The sequence below is a fragment of the Citrus clementina genome, unplaced genomic scaffold (assembly GCF_000493195.1).
Source record: "Citrus clementina cultivar Clemenules unplaced genomic scaffold, Citrus_clementina_v1.0 scaffold_9, whole genome shotgun sequence".
Classification (NCBI taxonomy): domain Eukaryota; kingdom Viridiplantae; phylum Streptophyta; class Magnoliopsida; order Sapindales; family Rutaceae; genus Citrus; species Citrus x clementina.
In genome coordinates this window covers 3,196,734-3,216,651 of record NW_006261964.1, presented here as the reverse complement: position 1 = coordinate 3,216,651, position 19,918 = coordinate 3,196,734, and the positions used below count along the sequence as shown (strand labels likewise).

Sequence of the window (19,918 nt, the reverse complement as noted above, 5' to 3'; positions counted from 1 at the left end):
GAGCGATCGGGTAAAATTCTACTTATTGTAATCTAATAAGTTTACATGTAACATACCAATTAAACAAGCAAACATGCATAAACAAAAATTTATAACTATACAACATGTGGAGTGCTTAAATTTTATGGATCCGATCACTCTTCTAATTTTATATTAAAAAAGAAAAAAAAACGAAAGTAATAAATTTTGCATTCTTCCCAAATATTGAAAAATCCAACTTTATAGTAATTGTTCAATACTATAAATATCTATTCAATGAATCACTGATCTGAAAGGTGTGTTTCACTTGATATACTCGCTGTACTTTTCGCAAAACTAATGAAGAAAATTTTGCGTTTTCTAGATCTTGTTTTGTTAAAAAATAAGTTTGAACAAAATTCAGCGGATTCTTACTCATAAAAGCATAAATTAATTTTAGAAAACGATACTAAAGTAATGCGATATTGTCAAGAAATCACATATGACGCAATAAAAATCATTTTTAACTTAATCATACCAGCTTAGAAGAATCCATGTGTAAATGTTTAGCTTGAACTTGATGGTGAATTTCCCTCACTCTATCCCAAAAAATGCAATTAATAATACACCAAAGTACACAATTATTTACATAAGAATGTTGAATATTTATAAGAGTAAAAAAGAGAGAGAAAATGGTAAGTCAGTTATGCAAGGCATGTCATTCCCCTCAATTTACTACCAAAGAAAGAAAGTTATGAGACATGTTTAGTATCAAAGTGCTAGATTTCATATTTAATTAATCAGATTTTCAGCACCCACTGAAAATGATGGAGGTTTTGGCTAATGCTTGATTAGAAAACTGGCTCATTAAAAACCCAACAAAAGAAGGAAAACACATGTACGAAGGAGACTTAAAACGATATTTATTTGTTAATGAATGATTAGCTAACCTCCATGGGCCATGGTGGTGATTGGGCTGATTTTATTTATTTAACTATTTATAATTATTTAGAATAATAGAGCCACAGACACGTGTAATACGTATGGTTAAATATCAATAAATATTTTATGTAATTTCTTACTAAAACTATGGTTAACTAATTTATTTTTCTTCTACAATGATCGAATTTATTTACAATTAACGTGCCCCAAAGATTTTGATGACATATAAGTACGATCATCTTTAATGGAGTTATTATGCATATTAGGGTACAAATCTTGACATAGGATAATCTGTTTCGACGCGCTTTTCATAATTTATATAGTTTTATTATTACCATTTTGGAAGTCATATAATAACATTGATGCATATTTTAATAGAAAATAAGGCAATTTTTATAAATTATACGAAATACTGATATTATATACTTTCTTGAAAACAAGTAGTTACCTTTTTATTTGGGGGCTAAAAATAGTATATTGTAAACATAGGTAATTGACTGAAAAAGAATAAGACGGGCATTTTCACATTTTGCTCAACTTTAAAATTTTATATTATGTATTACGCATATTTTTATTTCATAAGAACAAAAATTTTAAGGGATTTCTCCAAAACCTCAAGGGATGTGCAATTGAAAATTATCTCAATATGCATGGCACGAGAAGTTTAGAAATCGTGATAAAAGAACTATAAAACGTTTAGATAATTTCTAATATATGGAAGTTATTGCTCATAAATTATTTTAGAAACTAGTGTGCCTAGAAACTCAAGAGATAATGAAACAAGATTGCTACTTGCTGTTGGTGGGAAAAACAAGAGTCAAGCTTATTAGGGATGGTAAAATGTACGACCTGATCTAAGTCTAGTAGAGATGGTAAAAATGTTCGGATCAAACTTAAATCTTCTTTTTTTTTTAATAAAAATAAATTTAAATTTAAAAAATAATAAAAAAGAAAGTTTAAATCCCTAATTTATATATTAATGATCAATAAAAAAATTTAAAATTATAATACTTAACTTTCTTTTAAGTATTAATTAATTAAAAAGGTGGTTGAATTAGAGAATCCAGTACTACAAAATTAAATTTCTAAACTTTTATTTACTTTATTTTCTTTATTTATTATTTTATTTTAAAATATTTATTTTCTTTAATTAATTGTTGATTATAACAACTTAATTATTAACTTCTTTTAAATCCACAACAATTCCATTTTTTTTTTAAAAAAAACAAGTAAAAGCCAAGTCTTGGCCAAACCCAACCCAGGCCCATAGTAAGCCCAGCTCAGATCCAACTCTTGCACTTCTACTCTAATGGGCTTGGGCCTGAACTTGAAAAAATCTGGCCCAAAGTCCTTAATTTACCAACCCTAGAGTCTAGGTGTTTCAAGCCAGGCTTAGGTTGATTCGGACATGTTTTCTTAACACTCTTAGGTTGGGTTTGGACTTCACTTAAAAATTATGAGTCCGACTCAAAAGCCTAAAAAATAAATAAAAAATTAAACATTTTATTTAATTAAAAAATATATTTTAATGTTGATTTAACTCACTCATAGTCTCATAACTTGTATTTATAGTTTAAGATATTTTAAGCAAAAATTTTAAATCTTGATATAATAAAAGAAAATTATAAACTAAAAATTTGTAAAGAAAAGGAAAATAATTATTTAAAAAATGTAAAATATAAAATTAGGGTTTTTAGGCCCGGTCAAAAAAAAAAATTCCGAGGCTAAACTCAACATTTTGCCATCTCTAAAACCTATATATTACCATGCTTGTAATTCTTTAAAAAAAAAAAGAAAAGAAAGAAAATAGCATATGTATTTGATTGCAGTTATGAAACTTATAAATTGCAATTTGGTTCAGGAGGATGTTTCAATTAAGTTACGTCATCCAGCCTTGAAATGAACTCTTTTTACCTTTTGCCTTTCTTGTTATTATTATTTATTTTTTCCTAATTTTCAGTGTTTAATTTACAATGTTTATAAAAAAAAAAACATATTTTCAAGTTTTTATCTGAACGTACAAAACTGGAACCTCAAACGTTAGTTTATCAATTAAATCAATTACCAGACTCGCGTATCTTCTTTAGCCTCCGAGAACAAGAATTAAGTGACAAGTCATGTTACCGGAAGAATGTTTGCTTGGACCCGGTGAATTGTCAAAGTCATGGTTTCAATTCTTAGGACTCGCTACATATTCTCATGCATGATATGCGCTAACGTACAGTGTGGGTGGTGGAGCCTCAGCCTCGATAAATTTGGAGCAAATTATGGCTGTCTGTTTCATCAGTCAATGCTTCACTTACCGATGAAGTTGATCACATGTCGCCTAAAATGACTTTGGACTTGCCATGAATCTTTAAAAGATTGCGAAATTTGGTTGTTGATCTCGCAACACCGAATACGTGCTTCACGCAATTTCATTATCCACAATCACCAAATTGATTGATCATGTGGCTGTCGGTTTCTATCTGACCGAAGATGTATTATTAATGCTTGTTATTCCATTAACAGTCAGCATCGTTGTGACTGAAGTTATAGTTAGAATACTATCACTTCTTTTCTATTTTTTTACATACTGAACAAGAAAATGCATGCACCTTCAGTCAAACTATGTACCCAAATGTTCATCATGCATGTGAGAACATGTGTGTGTGTGTGTGTGTGTGTTATAGATGCTTATGTTTTTCCTATGTGTACAAATATCTATCTGGTTTTTTTATTCATAAATTGACAGCATATGGATTAATGGAAGAAAATGTCAAAAGCATCAACTTCCTATATATAATTCTAGACTGTATTAATTTATCTCGAGTGACATTTAATATCTCTTTCTCCTTCGTCTTGGGGACATAATTTGATAGATGTTCAAAAAGACCTTCGGTGCTCCCAACGCATACACTTTACATTAGGTTTTTGTCATTTGTACACACACACACATATATATATATATATAAGAATATACATATTGATATATCAGAATTAGGGGTGGGCATAAACCCACAACCCATGGGTTTACCCAAACCCAAACCAAATTAAATGGTTTGGGTTGGGTAAATCATGAAAATGGGTTAGATGTGGGTTTTATATAGAAAACCATTTCATTATGAGTTGTGTATGGTTTACCCATGGGTTATGGACAAAATCCCAACACTCAAATTTTTCAAATGAAATAAATGAAAACAAAATAAATGAACACAAATAAGTGAAAGGCCACTATTAAATTTTTTGGCGTGATTAATTGTCAACAGTTAGAAAATGAAAATAACAGTAAAAATAAATTTAAATTAAATAAATACTGTTGTAAATAACATTATTTTTTTTTCTTATTTACAAAAATTACATGAATAGAAACTAAATAAAAAATTAAGTATTAAAACAAGAAATATATGTTTTGATATGAGCAAAAAATTAATAATAAAATTTTTTCTTGTAATTATTTATTTTGTGAACATTTTCTTATAATAAACATTTTGTAATATTTTAAAATTAAATGTAAAAAGTATAGGTAAAATATTTTATTAGTTATCTTATAATAAATTTTTATTTGTCATTCAAGTTTTCTTATAATAATTTTTTTTATCATTTTATTAATAATTTTCTTATATATTTATAATAAAAAATTTCACAAAATAAATAAGTATAAAAAATTTTTATTATTAATTTTTTTGTTCATATCAAAACATATATTTCTTATTTTTAATGCTTTATTTTTTATTTAGTTTCTATTCATGTGATTTATTTAATTTATGATAAATATAAATAAAAGAGTAGTTGAAAATAAGGGTAATATTGTAAACTTATACTATTAGGGGGGTTTTTGGCCATTATAAAAACAGAAGGGGGAAAATGATATATATTGTTTACTGTAGGGGGGAAAGTGGCAATCTCCCTAAAATTAAGCATATAAGTAGACAACATAACGTAAAACTGCCAAAACGATAAATAAAAACAAATATTACATAATAAATAACAAGTGGCAAAATTTATTATTAGATTGTTAATGTCATGTTTGTGAAAGTTTATTATTAAAGTGTACGTTCTTATTTATTGAAAAATAATAATTTTTGTGATTAAACTTTATTTTGATTTTCTAGTATTCTTTAATTTAAGGATTAAGTTATTGTAAAATTTATAATTTTTATCCACTATATTTTTTTATATTTTAATATCAATTTAATAATTAATAACAATTAATAATTATTATAATTTTGATATAATTAAATTTTATTAAAATAAAAATTATTTTGATAATAAAATTCAAACCAAACCCAAACCAAACCCAAATGGTTTGGTTTGGGTTGGGTTGAAAATATTTGGGTTGGTTTGGGTTGGATTCAAATTTTTATGGTTTGGTTTGGGTTGACTTAAAATCCAATCCAAACCAACCCATGCCCACCCCTAATCAGAATTGCAGGATATAAAAGAAAATGTTGGGGTAAACAAAAAAAAAAACCTTAAAAAACTTGAGGTTTAATTTCTCAGCCTGGGGTAGTATTGTACTACAAATAGTATTCTGGTGGTACGTGTACATAAATATAGTTGAATATGTTTATAAAAAAAAAAGCGAAAATCAGAGAAAAAAATTAAAATGAAACAATTTTTGGAAAAATTCCCGTTGATCATAGAGAAGAAAACTTTGGTCCATCTCTTTTCTTGTCCTCCCTCTCCTTTTGGTAACTGCTGATGAATTTTCAATGGTTGAAAGTTATATTCACCTTCTAAATTAGGAAATATTCGATTTTTAGGAATCCTTTGCGTGTTTTCTGATTGTCTTTCTTTTATTGATTCCTTGTTCTCTATGAAACTGAACAAATTAAAAATTCAAGGGACGCATGAAATAGCCGGAGGATTGGTCAATCATATTAACTTGATATGAGCATTATTCTTGCTACCCACCTGGAGACTTTCTTTAATGTTTTATAATATATGCAAATGTGTCATGTCCCTTTTTTTTTTCTCTCTCTCTCTCTCTAAGCTTGGGAACATAAAATAATAAAAGACGGGCAGTTATGTGCTCTTATTCTTTTAGGACTTACTAAATTATATATAATGTAACTTATAATAAACTTAAATGTAATTGCGTACGTATGACCTTTCATTTGTTTCACATACTCCTATTCTCTTGTATTGAATTATTAATTTTGAGTTGTTGAAAATTACATATAATATAACTTAACAACTGCCTATTTTTTCAGAGGTAATTTTGTATGAAAATTTGTGAAAGTATGTATTTATTATTCTAAGTTAAAGTATGATGCCTATACACTGATAGTGAAGTCCAAGTGTGCAAATTGCAGCATCTTTCAGTGCTATTTTACATGGATCCACAACTGGTGCAGTATTAAATCAGTTCTCTTTCCAATGTATTTGTGCAAGTGACTGATATTTTCTGGACGGAGAAAGAAAGTCCTGCATTATTGTAGACAATGTTGAATCAACTAAGAAAACTACTAATAAAAGTCGATAGGTGCCTTCATATTTGACTGCTTTAATTCCTGCCCTAGCTCTAGCTTGTTGTTCTTATTATGACGTTTGCAAATTCATTCACTTGTTGCAATAAATTAAAAATAGAAATCTATTTTTTTTATACCTATAAATATACATCAACCCAACACTTGCTACAACATAAAAAAATAAATAAATAAATAAACCAAATGTGCGTTAGTGGTAGCAAATGTTGGGTTGATGTAAATTATATGATTATGTAACTTAACAACTACCTAGATATAATCCTTTTTCAATTATTCGAATTTGGCACGTACTACAACAGTAAAAAAATACTAAATGTTGTTATTTACCGTCAAACCTTAACCTTAATTTTACGATGTGTAAATACGTTCCCACATGGAATATTTATATATATTTTTCTTTGTGTGTGTATATACACACACATATAAGTTATTTAGATTTATCTTTAGTACTAACATTGGCATTTTGATTAATAATCTTTTCTTATTAATGTTAGACCCTGCTCATTAATTAGCTTGCGGTTTCTCTAAACCGATCGATGCACACTTCGTTTTTTAGGTCTAGCTAGCTGCGTCCTCTAACATATATAACTTTTGAGTATAAAAGGTTTTATCGATCTAACATGCACATATGTAACTTTGCTTTGGGTTTAACGGTTTCTCTAACATAACTGAAGTAGGGTATGATAGAGTTATCCGATTTCATAATTAAATACGTGGTATTAATTTGATAGACAAGAACAGGTGGAAAACATGCGTTCAAAACGTAGAAAAATTTGGGCCAAGAGATTCGATAGTACGATGTATTCAGGGTCAAAATATTCTGCCAGCCAAGCAGCAGCATGCATGGCCGTCTTCTGATTTTGAAACTTTAGAAACTTAATAAACACGTCTTCTGAATTAGTCATACTAATGCCCGTAATAATTGAATCAAGCTACTTAATCTGACTTAATATGTATCGAAGAAAGATTATTCCTTCTGTCTCTTCAACTTTGTGTGACATAGTACGGTTAAATTCCTCAACAGTGCCATCAACAATTATGCAAATTAAACACCGATTACTACAACTTGCAAATTAAGTCCAAATTCAGAAACTCTGAACATCATCATCACCAGTCTATTTTTATAGCCCCAGCTTGAAGATGCATAGATTAATAATAATCTTACTTTGATTAAATTCAAGCTTTTTAATTTGTTTTTCATGACTCAATGCATATAACGACCCAGTAGTTTCATAACAAGTTTGCATGGATTACGTACCGATCAAGGGCTCCCATTATTTTGTTTCCTTTAAGTTGATAAATTAATTAAATTAAAGAACGATTATTCATAATTAAAGAACTAATGAAATGGAAAGGTGGTGGCACTAACGTGGTCAAAAATGTAAGGTGGGAAGTGCATGTTTTTGTTTAAATGCTGGTGTAAGCCATGAACTGGATTCTGTTGTCTTTAATAATAAAGTCTTCAATTAAATAAATGATTGTGTGATGAAAATATTAAAAGCTTAACTTTACGACTTCACTGAAGGCCAAGGGTGACATGACGTATTATAAGTTAAAAGATCCTCCATTTACTTGAAAATAAATTCAAACAAAACGATGATGGATTCTGATATGTAAATTATTTAATTAGTTAAATTTCATCAACCTTTCTATTTCATGCACAGTGCTAAGCATAATGGACTTAAACACAAAGTCAAAAGAAATCCCATAGAGGCATATAGCTTCTCTCCTTCTGATGCATTTTTCATGCTTTAACTTTCGTTTATATCTTAGTTAACATACCAGTAACAGAGAGAAGATTTGTTGTACTAGAAGGTAAGCAGTAAGCTGAAAAGCATGCTTGTTTATATCTCGAGCATTACTCAAATTGGAAGATATTGAGATAAGAAGGTTATTTTTCAAAAAAGAATTAATTCATCAATTGTTGAGATATATATATATATATCTCTCTCTCTCTCTCTCTCTCTATATATATATATATATAGATCAAACGTTATCCTCATTTCTTCAAAGTCTTAATCTTTATTTATTTATTTTATTTGGCTTGTTGGAGGTTCGTGATACATGGAATTATGGCCCCGATCGTTCTCTATTAAGACTTTTCATGACCATTTGGTTGCTGTTTTTTGACTTACAAAGTATCTTATCCAAGAAATAACTAAGCTAATTGATATTTAGTGGCTGTTATCTATTTTCACATCTTAGAATTAAGAGAAGAAAAAATTATGCCAAAAAGGTCAATTTTGCCTGCTTGACAATAACACTACTGGTTTGACAGGGAGAAAAAATTAATCCTCAGGACTACTGTATATATTTTTATGTATATTAGATTAATATGATTTTGATCTTGAATATAAGATTTTATTTCCACATATTTATAAGTTTGAGTTAAGTGATAAACACATAATAATTAATAAATTAACCACTTAGTAAAGCAAGCCAGCATATACTTCTTTCTTGGAAATGACATAAAAAACAAAGCAAAACATTTCAACAAATACAAAAGTTAAATAAAATTGAAGCTGAATATTGTTTGATAGAATATGGTACAATAATACTGATCACATTTCTTATTTAAAACTATTTTTTTAAATGGTATATTTTGGCTTCCATGCATTGGTCCTTTGTCAGATTTATATCTTCTCCTTTTTGATGATCTATCATCAGCTTTCTGCCATCCCTCATTAGCCCCACCTTTCCATCAAATTTTAAAACCGAAAAAGATAGTTCATGTATGTCTAATGTTCCTGTATAAATCAACAAAAAGGTAGCATGGGAAAGCAATTTTGTACAGTCCATGTACAAAAATTTTGCTGTTCACAGCTGAATCCGATGATGAAGCCCATTTGCTTTCTTTTTTTTTTTTTTTCTCTTTATACAGTGCAACTGTGCAAGCAATGCAAGAGTTTGAACCAACTTTTCTATACAAGGCAACCTACAACCGCTAAGCTCTCAAATAGGAATGAGTCCTAACACAGCTTTTTTGGTTGGCCAAGTAAACTTGGCATATACTTTAAACATTTTAGGGTAGGTCACTTGTTGTGCAACCTCACATGGCCTATGAATTGGAAGTGGGTAAAGCTTCAGTGCTTGTACTTCATTAAAATATCTTTTTGAAACTTTGATTTAGTCTTTGATATTTTAATCAAGATTAGGGTTCATAGGGTAGCACCTAGCCGACAAATTAAAAAGAAAGGGTGGCTAAGATTACTGGGCTAATTAGTGGAGGATCACTTCTTTCTTTTTCAAATGTTTTTTTTTTAGATATATGTATGTAATGAAAGCTTTACGATCCGTACAACAAGAGTGTTAATTTCATGGCTAGCTGGAGATTTTAAGGTTATGAGTTAATGGAAACCCATGATAGAGAAGGGAACAGAATGATGTTAATGCAAACCAAACCGTTGAAACCAACCTGGAATTTTTCAACTTGAAGCATATGTTAGTAAAGTGGAAAAGGACAATCACATGCATGCCTTGACCGCATATAAACTAATTTTTGTTTAGGGATTGACGTACCGTGACTTTCGATCCCTGTTGCTAATGATCTGGAATGGAACTACTGGCTATCAAGAACTTAGTTGGGGATGGTTGTTAAATATTTAACTGTCAAATAAAAATGAGATGTTATCAAACACTTTAACAAGTGTAAATTAGATTGAGTCGATATGGCATGATTCAACATGAATACACGATTTAACATAATGCGAGAGTCCAAATAGATCCATGTCGAACTCATATTTTAACAAGTGTTGTGCGAATCATTTAAAATTGGGTGTAACACAAGCACGACATAGAACATGAATGAATTTAATTTTTTAGATTAGGTCGTCACGGCATAACCTAATTTTATATCTAACTTTAAAATTTTATATGGTTACAAAATAACCAAATAAACACAACAGTCTTTAAACATACCCATTTATATTGATTTTATAAATGAGAGTACGCCCGATAATAAATCAGTAGGTGTATTACTTAAGTTCAATGTAATGGCCGGAAGTTCTTTTGTATTAATTAACGATTTTTTTGTAGGAACCATCTTGTTATTTTTTAGTTTTGTAGATCTTGATTTAATGAGAATTTCTTTTTTAAAAAAAAAAATGTAAATGGCGGAAGGACTTCGCTGAGTATTTTTTAAATAATTTTTTAATTAGTAATCAAGTTTAAATTTTAAAAAATTAATTTGAACTATATCCAGACTTTAAGAAAAAATGAAAAAAAAAAAAAAGAGTACAAAGTAAAGGGTTTTTTGTGGGATTTCAAAATGGTTCAATAGTTATATGCATGCTCCATTGATCTATAATTATGTCTTAAGGAAAACAAAATAGTCATAAATTGGATCTAAAAAAACCGACAGCCACATACCCTACCATAAATTTTGAGAAGAATATTTTCATACCAATCCCATCAATAATAAGAAAAAAATTTTGTGCTTTCTAATGGCAACATTTTTTTTTACCTATTTTTAACCAAACATTATTAAATATATGTATACACACACAGTTGTGACAAAACCAGTCTTAATAATAATAATAATAATACATGTTTAGTCTGACATGTTCGGCGCGCTTGATGATATATGTCCACATATGTAACTTCAATTCCAACAAATTTCAAAGGTGCTGGGGCTTGATGTTATCATATTATTTATTCCTTTTGAATTCAATTAATGCATGTTTTGACTTCTGGACACATGAATCATTCATGAAACAATAACATGCCTTTTTTTTCATATTTTTTAATAAAGTAAGAAAAATGGAGGAAAAACAAGCAATCGCTATCAAAGTATCAAGAAAAATATAGGGGGGATCATCTGCTCCCTGGCCTTTTGTTGGCTTTCTATTGGAAGTAAGAGAAAAAGGAATAGCCAAAACATTGATATGCCCGTATAAGGACATTCTAAGCAGACCCAATTTCTGCCTGCATGATGATACTGTTGGGATTATATCACCTTTTAAAGTATATTAATTTATTTTTTGATTAATAAAATACTTGAGACATTTTTAATTATATAAATATATATTAAAAAAGGTCCGTTTAATTATATTATATGTATTTATGTGATCATCATATGCATTCATAGAAGACATAAATACAAATTATCTTATGATTAAATAAATTTAGTTCGCAATTGATAAATAGAGCTGGACGCTCTATATATGTTTAGACTGTAGTAAATTCATTGAATGATTTGTCTTAATCATATAACTGGTGTAGTTTGACTACATTGAGTTGGATCACATATGAGATTTAATTAACCTTGAAATGATTGTCAGACTTATTAAATCTCATAGGCATTGATTTTACTGTAATCTTAATCTTAAGTTAGTTATGATTTCATGATTGTAATTGTTATTCCATTTGAGTTACTAATGGGCACGACACACACATATAGTCAAGATTAACAATATAGAATTTATACAACACATCTCTTGATGGATTTTCGACACTTGATCATAGAATTCTCTGGCCAAAGTGTGTCAATATATTTAGTATGTTGAAAATGATCATTAGAGAAAACCAGTAAGTATTAAGGAATAAGATGTAATTAAATCGATTGGACAGTTGAGATATTAATTTAATTAACGATGTGGTACAAATGATTATACAGTAAAAAAATCGATGTGGTTTAGGATGAATTATTATTCGAGCATACAATTATGGAGGTCAGTTTCAATCTTTTAGTGAAGTAGATTTGGAATTAAATAATTGGGCTAGTTTAATTATATGCCTAATTATTATAGCCACTATTGTATGTTCCCAAATGATCCCCGGGTTAGCTCATTTAATTGATTGCACCACTACTGGATTAATAAGTAAGATAACTAGTTATTTGGGTCAAAAACCTAAATATATTATTTAGTGGGAGGCTTCATTAATATGCTTGAGTGTAAGGGGCCTTGTGTTATTTTACAAAATGGGCCCCTATAACACAAGAACAAGTAACGTGACTTTTGTTTTATTTTTTTTAATTTAAATCAAAAGGGATTTAATAGAATTAATAAATAAATAAATATGGAGCCTAGGGTTTCCACTAAATAGAAATATAAAAGGGTTTATTTTCTCCCAAAATAAAGAGGCAGCCACTTTATACAGATCAGAGAAAAATATTTTTTTTTTCTGTTGTTGAGAGAAAAATTTTCTCGTGCTAGTTGCTTTGGTAGTGATAAAGGTATCCACACGTCAAGTGCAGATCAAACCTGAGTCATAATCTAGAAGATCATTGGTGACAGATCGTGATCTAACAGGCGTGGTGGTGACGGATCGTGATCTAACAGGCGTGGTGGTGACGGATCGTGATCTAACAGGCGTGGTGGTGACGGATCGTGATCTGGGAGCCTATATCACTTCAGCAGAAAAAGTCAAATTAAATTTTTAAGGTACGATTTATAAATTACGTATTCCTATATATTATATGAGATCGATCCTAAAATATTTTATAAAAATTTAAAAAATAAATTTTTCTCCGACAGTAACTCAGCACAAAATAACTCCAGATACAAATAAATAAATTAATTAATTAAAAATAAAATAATAAAATAAAGGGTGTTTTCCCTTTTTCCCTATTATTTAAATATTTTTGTTTCTTTATTCTCTTTTCGCAGTGTGTGGCAGAGTTAAGAATTATATAATTCAAGTGGTGAAAAAGGCCACTTCCTGCCATGCCACTTTTGGGACTACAAATTCACATCCTCACCCTTCACTTATCCCTCATATTCAACGTCTCCTCTCTATCAATTTTCCCTCAAGTCACAGTTCCTTTCATTGAAAAAAAAACACTCCGCAAGCTCAATTCCTCTGCTTTTTCCTCTGTTTCTCCTCTGTTCTTCTTCTCCCCCCCCCCACCCCCCCTCTCCCCTGCCTCTGTTAAGTAACCATAACCATTTGTACAATTATGGCAACAATTGTGTGCCAAGGCTTACAATCTCGTCTTGAGTCTCATCAACTTCAAGTGCTTGAGCCAAGAACAATAAGCCTCAAATTATCTTGTTTTGTTGATGAAAAGCGATTCCATTCTGATGATGATGATGATGAAAAGCAAATCTCTTCAGCTACTGCTGCTGCCGATGATTCATCTTCTTTGCACTGCTGGAGCTTCCTCCAAGCCATCTCCAACAATGGCTCCAAATTGGAAGCAACGAATAAAGAAACAACCTCCACCTACGTTCATCCTATGGACAATCGCTCCAAATCCACACTCAGTGAGAAGAGCTTGGAATTGTGCACTGAGAATCTTGGAAGCGAAACGGGCACTGATATAATAATTGAAGACGACGGCAGCAGCAGCTGCGGCATATTCTCAGAAAATGGCGGGAAGAATATTCCTCCAAGAAGGGAAGTGGAATTACAGAAATGTGCAGCCGCCAAGAAAGTGATTGCTCGAAATTTTCCTCCTCCATTGACTACGATACGTGGCGTGGCATCGCTACAAGTGAGGCCCCACAGGGAAGACGGGCGGCTAATCATCAAAGCTACGAAGGCCCCATCACCTCGCTGCTCCCTCTTTCAAGCTGAAAGAAGCCACGGCCGCCTTCGACTTAGCCTTTACAAAGATACTATTTCCGATGAGCAGATTGAAAATGACGCGGTGGCCGCGAGTTGTGGAGACCGAGAAGACGAAGACGAAGACGAAGACGAAGAAGAAGAGGAAGAAGAGGGTGATGTTGCTGTTGCTGAGGGTGATTTTGATGTAGAAAATGACGGAGACATGGGAGAGGAAGAGGAAGAGGGGGTGAATGGAAATTATAAAGAATTTGGGGGTAAAATGGGAATTAAGAAGAAATTTCCGAGGCGAGGGACAGGGAGGTGCAAAGAAGGTGAGCCCGATAAGAAGGGATTGTTAAATTGGGAGGCTTTATGGGTGGCTACATCCTAAAGTCCTAATTTGGATCTGTCTCTCTGCAATTAATTTTTTTAACCATTTTTGTTTGTCCTTTTTCCCTTTTTGTCCTTTTTTTTTTTTTTCATCTAATTTTTATTTGTACCAAAGAGAAATATATGCCTATTTGTGGTGGTACCGTGGTAGCCTGGTAGGTAGTTATTATCGTTATTTGAAGATGCTCTCTCTCTCTCTCTCTCTCACTCTCAAACAAACTCTTTTGTAAATCTACAGAAATTATTTGTCCATATAAGCTCACGTGAAAAGAACAAGAATCCGGAAAATTCATATATCTTATAATGGAAGAAATTAAATTATATATGCCTCAACTCTAGAATGAATTATGCCGAAGGATTAAATAAACCCTTTCAAAAATGTAACTTTTTTTTTTCTAAGACATACACTAATAATAGTTCATCTAATTATCGATCGAGTGATAAACGTCGTTTTTTAAGATAAAAGAGTAAGATTGAGAAAAAGAATTTATTTTCCGTATAAAAATTTATAACGACGTAAATCTCTAAATACATGTAAGGTAGAAAATTGCTGTCATAAAAAATGAAGATTTTTTCAGACTACACAAGGAGAAAGGGCAAGGACTGCCTTATCCTGTCCGTACGCAAAGGAATACGTGGTGCGTTCAACAATCATAAAACAGTAGATCTTCGGCACATGTATATATATATATATATATATATATATCTCCTGCCGTACAGTCTGACGCGATCAAATCTAATTGGCCCGTATCGATCCATTAATGTTCGTCCTTGACAAATTCAAAAATAAGCAAAAGAGAGAGAGAATGAAAGCGGTATCTATTCTATGGTTGTGTGTGCTGCGTGCGTTTATTGTGGGTCTGCAAGAAGGAAAAAATAAAAGAGCAAGTTGGCGTACGGAGTAAAATCGCAAGCACAACAAGTGGGTGCGGGGGGTAACTATCGGGTGGGGAGGGGGGACTGGGGAGGCCCGTGCACCGACCTGCTCAGCTTTGCAGCAGCTGGTATTTTTTTATTAATTATTATTCTCTGCGCAAATCAAAACGTGCAATGTGGCATATTTTATATTTTGTGATTTTAAGAATATGGTCTTGTTTTTAACACGTCATCCCACCTCCCCGTCTCTGTTGGCCTTGTACAGTTGAGAGGAGGTGGCAGGTGCTGTGTTTGTACATCCGTGTGTTTTGACCTGTTTTGGGGTTTTTTGAAGATATTTGTTGGTTTTTTTACCTTCTGTGGAAATAGCGTACAATCAAAGAGGACGGCTCGATCATCAGTGGACGGTATGTTTCTGGATAAGGCTAATTTCTTTCTTTTATTTATTTATTTATTTTATTTTATTTTTCACTTGCCTCCTTTCCACTTAACAAAACTTGTATGTGACCGATGAGTGGATAGTCATTTGGTGGTGGGCATTCTGTCCAAAACACTACTAAATTCAACTTACCCGAATTGTTTCGGTTTAGAAATCGGGTTGTGATTTTGGTATGTATTGAGAAGCTCGACGACCCGACCCGAATCATCCGATTCGTGAGTGAACATCCGAAACCCCAAAAAAAAAAAAAAAATCTTAATCTAGCACACTGTTGAGATACAAATTTTTATGCCCAATTTGTACAAGAATTTTTTTTTCCATTTTAAATATTACATAAATGCCATTTTAAACTTACAAAAATGTCGGTTGAATTCTTATTTTTAATTCTATTGTACATAAACCAAGATAGCTTAAACATGTTTCAAACATTTATATCAATAAAAGCAACACGACCCAAGGGGGGCCTGAATAATGCGATACATGCACTTTAAAGGTTTATATATATATATACAGCTAATAATAAAATATTAACATGGTTTGGATAATAATTAATTATTAGATTTTTTACTGATCTCTAACAAGATTAGAAATATTTTCGTCGGGATAATTATACATGTCTGAAAAAGAGAAACGGTTAATATTTTCTTACCACAAAATCACGCAAGTCATTTGAAAACTAGACATTTTCAGTAATATATATTTTCCAATTAAGAATTCATTATATATTTATATATATATATATATTTGACATGTAAAGAAACCCATGAATGTATGCATGATTATGGCTTTGATTGCCTTTGATGGAAGATTGATTGTTAATCGATTGTCTTGATACAACGCTACTCTTATCATTATATTGTGTAGTCCACAAAATATCATCTTTTGTGCCACGTCGAATGTGAAGCACGTGGTGAAATTTTAATATTAATATTAATTAAAAAAAAAAAAATATATATATATATATATAAAGCCCGCGTGAACTGAAAGGGGAACAACCTCTCTATCCACAAAAAAAACTATTAAACTAATGAGAGGATGCAACGAAATTTGCATAAACCCCACCTCTAATATCTCAAAATTACTTTAATCACCCACCGGAGTTTAAGACACAGCTGATGACGTGAGAGAGAGAGAGATGGCAGTGAAAGCAATAGCATAAAGCTCAGCTCCATTAACGATCTTTATGATACCTACATTACAGCATTAAGTCATTTAAATCCATTTTATGCTTCTGTGCAATCCAGGATGTGACAAAATTTGATCTGATCCATTGGCAGGACGGAGGACCAATAACGTCCCGCCACGTGTAAAACTTATTAGGTAATATGTCTACGATGTAATGTAATGTGGACCTTTGAGAAAGGATGCAATTCCATTGGCTTTGAGTTTGTGGGTTCTTTAAGAAGAGGCTAGCTGCATTATTGGTAGCCAAGGATTCGAAGCTGCCTTTTCTTTTTTTTTTAGGGTGTAGCCAAGGATTCGAAGCTGCCTTTCTTTTTTTTTAAGGGTGTTTTTGAGATTGAGGTATTATAATTTAAAAGTTATAGTTGTTATAAAAAAAAAATTATAATTATAAAATAAAAATTAATAATATATAGTAAATGTAAATTTTAAATAATAATTTTAATAAGATTATTAAATATATAATAAATTTTTTATTATACAAATAAAAAATTATATCAATATAACTTTTAAATTATAATAGTTAATATTTATTAAATATTTTAATATTATAATTTTTAAAATACAACTGTACAACCTCAATTTCAAACGCAACCTTAATTTTTTGGTGTGTTTAGTAGAAGCAGAAGTTCCACTGTCTCTCTTGCCGTCACTTTATTTATTTTTATTTGTTTTTAGTGCTGTGTGGGTGCGGGTTTAAAGGCCAATCGTATTGCAACATCTAGTGGGACAATTTTCCAAAACTTTTGAAATTTGGTTTTATTTTGCTTGGCTAATAGCGAACGCTTATTAATTCAATGCTTTGATTAGTTGATTAGACTGGTTTTTTTAATCGAAAGGGCTTTCTATAAACTGGCAGCTTGTGAAGATGGTGCAGTTTTTAATCGGCAAAACAACAGACTCCAGTTCGGTGTCTTCATTCTCCATATTATTTCTGAAAAGATGCTCTTATTTTATTATATTTGATGTGATATTACAGATATAAATTAGTCATACCTTAATAATTAATAATTTCATACCCATCATGCTCATAATAAAATAGGTTTATTATAACAAGTCTTTTTTTTTTTTTTTTTTTCAAAATCATTCAGAATACATGTGGAGAAGGTGAGTTCAGCCTTAGCTACATCGATTTATTGAGGAATAAGAGACCGTGAAGATTGTCTTTTTTCTTTTTTTTCTTCTTTCCGCCTTTTTTTCTTGGTCCCGTGTGTATTTGAACGGGGTCGGGGGGGGGGCCCTGTTTAAATTTTGGCCCTTGTCGTCAACTAATAAAGGATCCACATAATCCTAAAAATCCACCCTCCCTTGTTCTAAGTGACCCCCCCCCACCATAAATAGATAAATCCACCAAACATTGGGACACAAACCAGCAAATCAGCCTACAATGCGTCGATTTAACGTCGATTTTGACGATCTCGGTTTAGGATAGGTTCGAAATTTCGTGGGAACCATTTCAGACCCCTTTTTATTTAGCAAGTATTTGATTAAAGACATTTTTTAGTGCGTTTTGTCATGAGTTTTGATCTCTAAGTCTAAATTTATTATATAATTACGACAGAGTATAAGATTGAGACTTACATGTACGACATAGTATAAAAAAAGACTTATAGATATATTTTTCTACCAATTAAATGAGTTAAGATAATACATTGAAAAATTATTAATTTGAAGACTTTTTTTTAATAAATAAGAGATCGATGTACATCACAAAAGTGTGAAAATGGCACCACCATTTGAATAATGTTCAAAGTTTAGGAAAAGACGCTCATGGGCAAATACACACACACACAAACATATGAAATACGGATGTGGTACAAAAGAAATACAGCCTCCATATACAGTCAGCCTATGCTCTATATCAATAATTTGTGGCTGCAAAATCGTAAGTCACATCTGTGCTGAGGTGGGTGCAATGAGTTGATGCAATCCACAGAAAAGCCATTGAAGCTCCTTCGACTCCCTCAGCTTTGATTCTTTATTCTTTCATTAGTTAACGACTATCTACATCACCGCGCACTGGATTCGTATTGTCTCTTTCCTTGAATGCAAATATCCCATAAATTGCTTCATGATATGGGAAATGTCATGACAGTTTGACCAATAGAGCAATAGAGAAACTAGGTCGGGTTATATGCAAATATAGTGCTTACACAAAAGCTTGGGAGGTCCATGAAATTGGTTTTCAGGACCACCACAATCCACAATCTCTGTGCTTATCCTTTTGACTTGGATCTGATTTGATAATTTTTTGGTGCGGCTCTGAAAATTTTGAAAACTGTTGTGACAAATTAAGATCATTGTTAATAATAAGACACACATGATTGTATCGGTCGGAGTTTGAACATGAGATTTTTTACTTGACTCATAAAATTAAGTTTATAGGTAAAATCTAAGGAGTGAGGACCCAGCAATAACATTAAGAAACACATATCAAGAACAAAAATAATAATAAAAAAAAATTATTGTGAGAGAGAGATCAGAGAACGTACAATTTATCTTTTTAGGGATTTGAAAGTATGTTTCTAATTTACTAAAAGCCATTTTCTTTTTATGATCGAAGAAAACCCACTTCCTAATAAAGTATGCCTTAGAACCTAAGTAAGAAGAATAGAGATGAGATGAGGATGAATTTGATTTTTTAAAAAATTGGCCCTCAAGAAAAGAGCAGAGCATAGATTATTTGCTTTTGTTATTTTCATGTCAAATCATAAGTTTTCGGTTCATCTTTTCCATGTTAGATTTCTCTTTGATATTTTTGATCATATACCTTTTCTGATCATCGTGCTTATAAATTATAATCTCCCAGAATCCAGGTCTTCCACGTCAGGTTCTCTTTTCATTTCACCACACCAAAAGAGAAGAAAAAAGCACGTCCATGTAGTCCCACGCACACACTTTTCATGCACTTTGGTCTCTTCTTATCTCATCAGAATCCTGCATCCTTTAACCAAAATCGTGCTTTAATTTCCGTCTCCGTGCAAAAATTCAAGAAATGAAAAGTATATGAATTTGAAAAAAGTTCTAGACAAATTGTAATTGTTTGACCTCACCTACCCATTTGTTGAGGGAACAAGAATCATTTCTTAAGAGAATTTTGGTATCTTTTAGATGTGAAATTAGAAACATTGGCCATTAGGGCAGGTTCCATCATTCGGAAACACGAGGACAA

The 19,918-nt window shown here is 31.3% G+C and overlaps 1 protein-coding gene across 1 annotated transcript; it reads left to right on the top strand.

The window, feature by feature from the left end:
- The first annotated feature begins 13,090 nt into the window (after positions 1 to 13,090).
- LOC18033370 (protein FANTASTIC FOUR 3) lies at positions 13,091 to 14,256 on the top strand. The gene has a single exon (XM_006419798.2). It carries the CDS (start codon positions 13,270 to 13,272, stop codon positions 14,248 to 14,250), a length of 981 nt encoding a protein of 326 aa, XP_006419861.1. The 5' UTR covers positions 13,091 to 13,269; the 3' UTR covers positions 14,251 to 14,256.
- The last annotated feature ends 5,662 nt before the right edge of the window (positions 14,257 to 19,918 follow it).

Excerpts from the sequence above, each read along its gene's own strand:
- LOC18033370 (XM_006419798.2), top strand. The coding sequence starts at position 13,270 with ATGGCAACAATTGTGTGCCAAGGCTTACAATCTCGTCTTGAGTCTCAT.